At 32.9% G+C, this 10929-nt stretch overlaps 2 protein-coding genes across 2 annotated transcripts; one reads left to right on the plus strand and one right to left on the minus strand.

Annotated features, from left to right (window-relative positions):
* The first annotated feature begins 1724 nt into the window (after window positions 1-1724).
* LOC100371443 (intraflagellar transport protein 20 homolog) lies at window positions 1725-5618 on the plus strand. Its single transcript, XM_002730343.4, has 4 exons — window positions 1725-1903; window positions 3718-3803; window positions 4703-4806; window positions 5321-5618. Exons 1-4 carry the CDS (start codon window positions 1777-1779, stop codon window positions 5400-5402), a joined length of 399 nt encoding a protein of 132 aa, XP_002730389.1. The 5' UTR covers window positions 1725-1776; the 3' UTR covers window positions 5403-5618.
* Window positions 5619-5794: 176 nt separating this feature from the next.
* LOC100372052 (sigma intracellular receptor 2-like) lies at window positions 5795-10882 on the minus strand. The gene is made up of 3 exons (XM_006811068.3): window positions 10766-10882; window positions 8000-8144; window positions 5795-7150 (listed from the first exon to the last, which is right to left on the minus strand). Exons 1-3 carry the CDS (start codon window positions 10874-10876, stop codon window positions 6903-6905), a joined length of 504 nt encoding a protein of 167 aa, XP_006811131.2. The 5' UTR covers window positions 10877-10882; the 3' UTR covers window positions 5795-6902.
* Between the last annotated feature and the right edge of the window lie 47 nt (window positions 10883-10929).

Raw genomic sequence — 10929 nt, forward strand, 5'->3', positions numbered from 1 at the left:
AACATAAACGCTCTGAATTGTGAATTTCAAAAGGTGGTAATGTGGTGTGATGCAAACAAACTTACTATTAATTCCGATAAAACAAATTACATGTCTATTTCCAATACACATACAAAAAATCAAAACTGAGGGTGAATTCAATCTTGAAGGTGACCAATTAAGTGAAACCTGTAATATTAATTACATTGTAATTAATATGGAAAAACATATGACATGGAAAAATCATATATATATCATTCATATAAAAATCAGTAAATTAGCAGGTATATTTTTCAAGCTCAGATTTTTAATTCCACGGTCAGTATTAACATTGTTATACAACACATTTATTCTTCCTCGCATTTCTTATGGATTAGAGGTTTGGGGAAGTACATATCATTATCACCTGAAAAACGCATTGTTCGCATTATCGCTTTAAAAATTAAAATACACCCTCAGCACCTTTGTTTAAACAATTAGGCATTTTAGATATTTATAAACAACATTCTCTACAAATTCGAACCTTAGTGCATGATTCAATTTATGATAGATTACCACCAATTTTCCACAACTACTTCCCGCAGATTGAACATAATTATAACACAAGACAAAACTACAAATGTAATCTTTCTCTCCCCAAAGTTAAGAAAAAATGTGGTAAATTTTCTATAAAATATTTTGGCCCGAAAATATGGAACAAAATTCCGACTCATATTAGATCTATACAGTCCAGAAACATATTTAAAAAGAATACAAAAAATATCTTTTGCATACATAGTTAACTTAGTGTTTTCTCGAACATAAAAATGTATATACATATCTATATATTTTTTCGCTATTTCTTTGACAAGCCCTATTAATTAATTATTATGACTATTTATTTAAGAAGATGGAAACGGGTCAGATTAGCAGTCACCTGACTGTTATTTTCCGATCCTATTCTCACTTATGTTCTTGCATTGTATTTAGTTTTTGATTCTATTATAATTGTATTGGTTATAATAAGGAGAATAAACTTACTTATTTATTTATTTCGTTTGATCAACTTTTGGTGCCGATGACGCACATTCATTCACAGTTTTTTAATGAACCAATTTCCAACGCTTGTGCGACAGCATAAATTTGATATTGACTCGTCCAATTAAATATAAATCACAATTTTTGAGGCTAATATAATGTATGCATGTATGCATCTATTTGGTAAAACAATCTAACGAACTTGTTTGTCTTTTTGTGGACGCGATAGTCGTAATGAAACATGCAGCTAAATCAGATGATTGCATATGATGGCGTTTACTTAATAATATCACTTCAGAGTTCTCATCTGACTTTTATAAAATGTGCTGGGCAAACAGCCTACAATGATGTGGCAGTGTTTGGGTGGGTGCTCTCGTGCAGCTTTCTCTTGTCAAGAAAACTAACAGTGTGCACATCTTTGTTATCAATAGGTGTTTACAAATGACAAACATTAAAAGTAATCCTATTTGCAATTATCTCGGCTTTGTTCAGTTATGTTTGTCAGTCATGAATATTAATGAAGAAGTTATGCCTTTGTTTGAGGAAGAGAAAAAAACAACATTCTTTTCAGCAAAATAAATATTATACTACATAAAGTTGATGCCAAAGTGTCATTTCTCCCATTTTTGAAAAAAACATTGAAAAGTCCCACCAAAACTATCTCACTACCTTAAATATTGCTTTTGTAGAAAAAACAAAATATCCAGTTGTCAGATGTGCGCCCCCACAGGCAAGAAGAATCACCACGAAAACGAGGCGCATTCCAGAGAAACAACAAACATGGCAGACGAAGCATTGGCAAAGTCGGGATTACATTTTGATGAATTGAACAAGGTTCGCGTTCTCGAGCCTGAATACTCACAACAAACGGTAGAACTGAAAGAAGAATGTAAGGAGTTCGTTGATAGTGAGTATACACAACAATTACCATTAATCTAAATGCTAGTTGCAGTTCAATAAGAATCGTATTGAATTCTTAATCATTCTTATTAATCGACTTAGAAACGTAGACCTTCTAAGATAGAGGGTCTATGGTAGAAGCCATGATAATACCGACAGCAAGATTGTCGCCTATAGTAACGTGACTGCTAAACAAAGCTGCCAAACTGTTACAATACACATTCATACATCGAACTACTTCACGGTAGCAGTGTCAGTTGATGTCCTAATTGTAAAAAAAAACTGTATATATCAGTGTCATTTTTTTTTTCTAACTCTCAATATTTAATTCACTGCTGAGCTCAATTTTATACTAGAATCAGTTGTAACTGAAAATACTAGTATCATCGTAACAATATATAATGATAACATTAACCATAACACGTAATTGCCAATATCTAATCTTTTTGAGGTTGTCTTCTACCTCGGTATTTGTGGAACAAGTTGATATTGTGATTCATGAAAACATGTAAACCAGTGTGATTCCAGAAGATGATAAAGCTCTTGATGCAACAAATTCTGTATACATACTTTGTAAACAATATTAAAATACAATATTAAAGTGTTATTTACTATTTAATCGTAAAATGCCATGTTTTTGTTGTGTTGCATCATGTTTGTTATGGTTTGCATAGCGATGTATACAATACTTTGTTTTTATGAAATTTGTTAACACATGTTTCTTTATTACTTCAGTATTTAACTTGAGTATTATGATCAACATTCACAAAGATGTCATCATTGACAATTTATAATGTAACATTATGCTACCATGATAACACTTGTCTGTACTAAAATGTTGAGTGAGATGCACCATGGGAGTATCATTATATTGTAAGGCTTCTTTGTTGAAGTGACTTATTAGCAATCAATATAATTTCATAAATGGTACCTGTTTGTGTAAGGCTTCAGTTCTAGATATCAAAGGTGTGTCTTACATATTCCATCACAGCATCAAGCATGTTGCTACCTGACAGTGAATCAAAAATGTGCCAAGAGCTCTGCCAGTAGCTTTGACTGCCTGATTTAATCTGTATCACACTTGTAACAGTTAGTACTAAAAAAGCATGCAGGTGGTAGTTACAGGTGGAGAATTTCAATCCCAGGTTGAATTCAGAATTCACCGATTATCAGGCTGATGTAACACCTTGTTACTTTCCCTGGGTAACAAGCAAAATACACTAACACTGTACCAATAGATTGAATCAATGAAAAAGTTGTTATCACACACTGCTCACAAGCAGCTCAGTATATTTAAACAAAATATTTGTAACAACAAATCTAATTGGTCCAGAACTTCACTATTGCGTCCACTCAGATGCAAGTTCCAAAATACGCTCTTATGAATAGAATTACCGCAGAGGTTCGTTAAGAGAGATGAACAGATTTGAAACTCTATGCGCCAACGATGGTCTTATTTTATTTAAGAAGCATGAGCTGTGTTTTTCATGCTTTTTCATATTGTTTATTTCTTTTCAATACTGAGCAGATATTGCTTTTGTGGTACCGTGAAAAAAAATTGTGGTGATATGTCATGTAGCATAGCCATATATATTCTTAATAATATGCTTATAGCTGGAAAGCCAAATTTTTGTTGACCTAAAATGCATTTTCCACTAATTCCAGATGTCTAGGTGCTGTTTGCATATGCCTAACAAATGGAGTTTAATTCTATTGTTTTCCATGCTAGGTGTGTAATAATAAATAGCATCCCCGCTTTAGGATCTATCAACAAATCAAGTTTGACTATCAACTTTTCATTCATGTTTTTTTTTTTCCAAGAAATTGCGGAATTCCAGAAGATTGTAAGTAGCTTCATTGATGTTGTGGACAAACTTTCGAAAGAAGTTGAAAAAGAGAAAATGAAGGTGAGACCATTAATCCATGCTGCAGTAAATAACAACCTTGTAATGTGAACACCAACCATTTAATAACACAACTATAACACACCTTTAATTAGTTACAAGATTATGTTATTGAATGTGTGATGTAAAACCACTACCAATTTGTTGTCTTTTCTATAATATATAAATATCTGCATATTGAACAATTTTCTCAGTTTATCAGATTTCACTGAACAGATTTGTTAAGCCTTATTATGATATGTGTGTCTTTGAGGAGAAAATAAAACATATCCGTTTTAGATCAAGATACAGTTTTTGTAATAACAATGTGTAGAATCGGTAGACGTTTTTAGTCCCTGTCACTTATAATTTGGGTACCATTCGGCTCATTTATTCATACACTTTTGTATCTCTGACATGCACTGACAGATTTGAATAGACATAGGCAATGTATTATGGGGTCGACAGGTGCATGTGAAGGGGGTCTTTTAAGAAAAAAATGGTCATTTTTGGTCTAAAACTATGTTATTCCTTCTTATGGGAATGCAAGAAGTAGTTTTGTTCAAAATTGGTACAAATACAAATTATGATGGAATACTTATTCTACTGACATTTTATGTTGGTGCATGCACTTCTAGATAGTGTTTTTGGACACATTATGTTTTTTTAGGGTCAAAAATGGTGGTAAAAATGTCTATGGTATTTGCACATTTCTTTATTGATTTTGAACCTAATATACGTAATTCCTCATTGACTACAGGTTTTAATAAATATTTCAAAAAGGAACATGGGAAAAAATTGTGCAGGTTTATTTTGTGACAGAAATTTACATTAGCATTCAAAAGGTTATACAATTTATATATGAATAGAGTTTTCTAAGGTTTGTCACGTAATGTATTGTCTCCTTTTTATATATCCACCAGGCAATTGGATCGAGAAATTTACTGAAGTCAATAGCCAAACAGAGAGAAGCACAACAACAGCAATTTCAAGCCCTCATAGCAGAGAAGAAAACACAATTAGAAAGGTGAGGAGTTTCACACCTACTGAACACTACTTGGGGATCAAAAACAAGTCCTATAGTTCTCTTACGATTAACAAGGCTTTGTTCCAAATTAAGTTAGATATGCTTTCTGCAAGTAGCAGAAAATTTGTTGTAGCACTTCAGATAAAAATTGTACTCTGAGACTATTATTGTCTATTCGATTGTAACAGATTTGATTTTCAGTGCATATATACAATTTTTATCCCAACACGGATTCACTGACAGGGTGAAATTTGTTTTTTATTGCATCTTTCTGCTGCAAACTTTAGATGCATGTGCAAAGTGTTGAATTGTGGGTAAAAGTGCGCCACCAAGACCTGACATGCTATGTAGTCAGTATTATATTATAGATAGTTCTCTACCAAGAAGATTTTTCTAGGTTGCCCTATTGCAACTTTTTTTTCTTTTTGCCATTCATTAACTTTTGATGGTAATCAAAACAGCAGTTATACACTTCCTGGTGTTAATTTTTATCCCCGTTCATTTCATTTTTCAGATACAGAATACAGTATGCATCACTATTGAAAGAAGAATCGGAACAGAATGAATTTATTGAACAGTTTATATTACAAAAATAATGTAATCTTTAATTTATCTTTGTGCTTTCTTAAAAAAAATATTGTGTAAATAGTCCTCTGTAATATACTGTTATGAAAATTTGGATTTTTCTTTGCAAAAAATGATTAAAATATGTGTGAAAAATTTAAGTCAGCTGGTATTTTTTGTACAGCAATTATTATAGATATTGTAAAATTAAATTCACAAATTGCAATAAAAGTTTGCAGCAAGCCAAATTCATATTTTGTAGTACATATTTTTTTACTGCATATTAAAACTTGCTAAATTAAATGTCAACTTTCTGAAATGCATTAATAGGAATATCAATAATATTTGACTTTTTCATTCCATTTTACTGAGCAAAATTTTGAGGTATAGAGAACTGACTTCACCATGGAAACCAATGCAAAAATTTACCATAAACCTTGAAGAAAATGTTTATTGAAGAAATAAAGTAAATGTGTACAAGTAACGTATACAACAGCGACAGAATTCATAAGACATCTGCTTACCAATAGCCAAACATCACAAAGCTGTGATTATCTTCAGTGGTTCAGGATTTGTGGCGAAACAGGCAGATTATATCATATTTCATGGTGATCAAATGAGGCGTTATGCATACAATACAAAGTGGGATTGCAACGTTAAATAGACACACAATCACTGTCATCAATACATAATACCTTTTTATTTCTTATAATAGCCGAGGTATTCACTCATTACAGAATATCCCCATTGTAATAATATATATTCACTAAAAATTGTCTTGTTAAGCTGAAAAAGTGCTTAAAATGACCATCATACGACCATTTTGGATTCAATTATCAAACAATTTACTACGTTCAATTACCCACCATAGACTCCGGTCAGTCATAATGACTATTTTGAACTGTAGGCATTAATCAGCGATTCTGCCAATGACTGAGAGATAGAATCTAGGTTAGGGGGAGCCCCATGACCCCAAGATTTTTTTCCCTTACGTCACGAACCACGTGACAGAGACCATATGGCGGAGCCATTACAACTGGGTATTCACTCTTCCTTTTCTTTGCATCGACGGGGGATGAAGTTTAGCGACTGACGTGAACATTGGTTCAAGTTTTAGAATTCATTCAACAGGGGTTAAAAATATTTGCATATCTGGTATAAAGATTTAAAATATTCTTTTTTTTTTTTGTATATATAATAGTTTTTGTAATTAAACCGCCCTTCTCTTTGTGAAGACTTTGGGTAAAATGATATACTATACTTATAATACTATACGTTTGCAATAATCTTGTCATGTGACACCAGCAATTTAGTTATCAGTTTTACTCTATCGATAAAAGTGTACAAATTAAAAAAAAAATAGAAATTACAGATTTAGTGTCACATCATATTCTGTGGACAGTTACCTATGTGTTGCTAATACACAAACATAATTTATATACCTCACAAAGCATGTAGACTTGTGGCGAGCAGAAACATAAGCTAATCCCTTAACATTTTTCTTAATACATGTATGAAAACAAATTTTTACGTCACATGAACTTCTTTGAATCGCTGTTATATTCCTGTGAATACAACATAGTTAATAAAATCATAACTGGTACTATTAAGTATGGCGAGTATATCGCGGCTAGAAAGAGTCTCTCGTTAAGTGTGCTCGGTCCAGGATAGTCACCGCTACTGAAGTCATGGAATAATATATGGCACAATATCGCTATCACGGTGGTCGCCACGTGACTGGAATATATCAACAATGGGATCCTGAGGTGTTTTGCAGACCCTGTGAAAAAATTAATACACATGTTAACATAAGTACTGCTCTATAAGGTTGTAAGAATTATGCATGTAGGCGTTCTACAACAGTATCAACTGATCCTTTCATTGCTTTTCGTTGCAATAGCGATAATTGTCTCAAGAGATCAGGCAGTTTTACAGTTATTTGCACTTTTTTGTTATGCCCTACACTTTCCACTAGCGGATTCAATAATTTGATAGAGGAGGGGGGTCACTGCTATTGATGCACCTCCGGTGGGCTGGGTTAAGTCAATTTTTTTTTTTTTTGCGGGCTTCCCCCTAAATCCGTGCGTGCTTTTTAGTTTGTAATAATAATGTACATAGTAGTTGGTCGGTTCCTGCGGTGTAGATTTATCTAAACAAGGAAATGCTCAAGTTCAGAACATGGCTTGAACTTTTGGAAATGTGAAGCAACTTATATTCAAGGCATAAGACTTTGTAAAAATACCTTAGTCTTATTGAAACTGTGTTATGAACATTTAATTAAGGGCACCAAAGAAGTCAGATAAGGTATCAAGGCAACTGCTGTTTAAGGCATTTACTCTCTCTTTGAGTTGGCATGCCGAGCTAAACCTTACTGTAAATAATAGTTTTGCTGTATAAGAAGCATGTGTGCTCTGCGAAAACGAGATGCAAGGTAGATAAACTTGCAATATAACAAGTACATGTAACTTTTAGTTCACATTCACTTTCACAGATGTTTCTACGTTAATAGGGACAAATGTGTAAATAATTATGGTCGGGCATAATTTAATGTTTCAATGCTTTTTCGTGGATTTCATATCTTATGTTTAAAGTACATGTATATGTAAATGTGTGCTTCTTTTCTGCGTACCTTTAAAAAATGATTTGGTAGCTACAAAGAAGAACGGGAACTGGAAAAGTAATTCACAAACACAAAAGGCTTGGAACCAAGATGGCGGATCCATCATCATCGGGTCTTTGAATTCTCGACAATACCATTCCAAAGTATTTCGCAACTACAAAATAATAAGAATGAAATTAGAAATAATTTAGTTATCAAAGGGAATGAAAGTTAGATAATCACTGTAGTGCGCATTCATATAGCATTTTGTTATAGCAGGATTTATAGCTGTGTTTGAATGGGCAACCAATAACAAATTGTGAATAATGCTAACTTTTAAGAGCGCTGTCAGTCCAGGGCTACCTTCATAACTTTGCTGTATTTACTTCTTTCAATCATTATTACTGTACACTGTGAAATGCTGCTAGATGTCTGGTCCTTGTTTGACACCCCCGTCCCAAAAAGTGTGAAGCACACATACATTTGAAACACACTAACTAAGTAGGATAATATTTATTAAACATCTGCCCTCTTATCTCCTTGAGTTAACATGTGCCGTAATTTGCATCTGCATCTTATTATATTAGGAATTGCGAATTCCAAATATGGAATGGTTACACGGTATTCCCAACATGGTGATTATTTGAAAATGAAGTTTATAATGAGAAACTTACAATAATTGTCACTATTTTGCTCTCCTAGATCAGGAAGATGAAGGTTCATATGAGGATATCAAAAGTATGCACTCACACAGTACTGGTTTCATCAATCTCCACTATGCATGGAATCGATCATAGAATTAAAGACGTATTAGTTGATAAATTTGCTTTCCTGTTTCTTGTACATGTATATTTGTCAGCATCCTCAATAACAATACGATGAGTTTCTTTGTTCGCAACAATACCCATTTATTATGAGATACTATTTTTCAGAACTAGATGATTCCACTCATAATTAAAGTGAGGAAAGCACAATGTCCCTTTCACTATTTAAAAAATGGGACATTTTTAGAAGCTCTGCCCAGGATTCAAACTAATGATTTTTTGGATCAACTAGCTGTGTGAATACATGGTCACTCTAGTGAATGAGCTGAACAGGTGGTTTTTGGTTGGAGGCAAAATGTAGTTTACTATGGTGTATCAGGTGAGATTTTTACAGATTATTGGCCTATTCAATGGCCATTGTCCAATACAAAAGTAGTTTTGTAACACACATACGCAACACACACCCCATATTGGGACTGCAAGTATTACACCAAAAACCCGCCATATTTGCAGTTTTACTTCATTAAAGTATGACAACTCGTACACTCGCTGTAGTTAATGGCCTGTTAGGGGTCTTGGTTATAGTACATGTCCAAGGCCCTAGGTTTACTAAAACCTCAACCATAAACAGGCATTAAATACAGTTAACATCCTCATAGCCACCGTTTAACTATCAGTAAACTTGTTGCCCATTTGTAAAATAATGCATATAGTAATAATAATCTAATCATATGAATAGGTCAACCCAAGGTCAAGCTGTGTTAGTCAGATAGTAGCTGACATATGACAATGCCAAAGTCAGGTTGGTTCAATAGAGAACAAATCTGACCTAATTTGTAATTATAAGTTTTTTTTTTGTTTTTTTTTTTCATTGGTTCACTGATATGTTATACTTGTGTCCACATTAATTCAACTTTGGCAGAATTGCAAAACATGAAACTATAAATTTTAAATTTTGGTTCCAATTTGTATTTATATTCCTGTCCTTGGGTGACTGAAAGTATTACCTCATTGCTTTTTATATTCAAACATTGTGATTTTCAAAAACAATAATAATCACACCATTGCAGTATCATAATTTTTATTCTAAATGCTACGAACAATTTAACTTTTTTTTAAAAAATGTGTTCTTGTCTTGAAAGCATATAAAGAAAATATTATGCTGACTGGTAACAAAATGTGATACGTGTCACAGACCTTAGGACCTATAGGACTTGAATAGTTAATAAAGTAAGTAATTTAATAATGATGAATTTTCTGCAATACATTTACAGTTGTTTTAAATGGCAATTCAACAACATGATGTAACACTAATGTATGTGTCTCATAACTTTTGAAAATTTTTTGAACAAGTAATGCAAATATTTTATTATTTACCAATATGCTGGAAATATAAACATAAACAAATTTTTCACAAGACATTTTTGCAAAATAAATTAAGGAGTCAATCATTATGAACTCTTGGTATGGGTTGGGTCTACCATTAAACAAAGGCCAATTATAACAAATTTTTTATATTTTTTCAGTTTGTTCATTTTTCCCATAAGTTGTACTCATAAACATGGTTTTAACTACAGAAGATAAGATTACTTTTATGCAACTACATGCAAGTTTTAGTGCTATTACAACATAGGTGAAATTACCATAGCTAGTAATTTTGATTTTTCCCAAAATGTGGGCTACCGGAAACGCAGGATTTATTTTATTCAAAAAAATATCTTCTGCTATAAAAGAAACATAAAATCAATATTTGAGAAAAATATCCCATGTAGAGAAGAAAGCATATACAAGAACTGCATCCAAAAAATGAAACCAAAATAAAAACAAATTTACCGTAATATTATATTTAATTATAAATCCACCTGCAGTAAAACAATTTCAGTTGCTGGATAGGAATAATCCCGTAACCTTATTAACCATCCAGATCCCAGTTAAATGTCATTCAAAGGTGCAAACCTGGGTGCATGGATACAGATCAGAGCATAGCTTGCTAGCGTCAGTTGCACCACTGCGAGTAAAGATTCATACATACCACGTTAGGATACCATTCTTTTGGTAGCACAGACTGAGAATCAATTAATATAGTGATAGGGATATGGGATGCAAAATACGCCAGAAAAACTCCATTCAAGAAACGCGCCATCTTGGATCACCTGAGGTACCACAACTCCTTAGGTTACTGAATATTTGGTATCA

This window comes from Saccoglossus kowalevskii, chromosome 16, assembly GCF_978046115.1.
Source record: "Saccoglossus kowalevskii chromosome 16, keSacKowa6.1, whole genome shotgun sequence".
Classification (NCBI taxonomy): domain Eukaryota; kingdom Metazoa; phylum Hemichordata; class Enteropneusta; family Harrimaniidae; genus Saccoglossus; species Saccoglossus kowalevskii.

What these genes read in the sequence shown, in the direction of transcription:
- LOC100371443 (XM_002730343.4), top strand. Translation starts at nt 1,777, where the DNA reads ATGGCAGACGAAGCATTGGCAAAGTCGGGATTACATTTTGATGAATTG. An exon ending in TTGAAAAAGAGAAAATGAAG is followed by an intron (nt 3,804 to 4,702) that starts GTGAGACCATTA and finishes TATATCCACCAG; the next exon opens with GCAATTGGATCGAGAAATTT. An exon ending in AAGAAAACACAATTAGAAAG is followed by an intron (nt 4,807 to 5,320) that starts GTGAGGAGTTTC and finishes TTCATTTTTCAG; the next exon opens with ATACAGAATACAGTATGCAT.
- LOC100372052 (XM_006811068.3), bottom strand. Translation starts at nt 10,876, where the DNA reads ATGGCGCGTTTCTTGAATGGAGTTTTTCTGGCGTATTTTGCATCCCAT. An exon ending in AAGAATGGTATCCTAACGTG is followed by an intron (nt 8,145 to 10,765) that starts GTATGTATGAAT and finishes ATTATTTTGTAG; the next exon opens with TTGCGAAATACTTTGGAATG. An exon ending in TACCAAATCATTTTTTAAAG is followed by an intron (nt 7,151 to 7,999) that starts GTACGCAGAAAA and finishes ATTTTTTCACAG; the next exon opens with GGTCTGCAAAACACCTCAGG.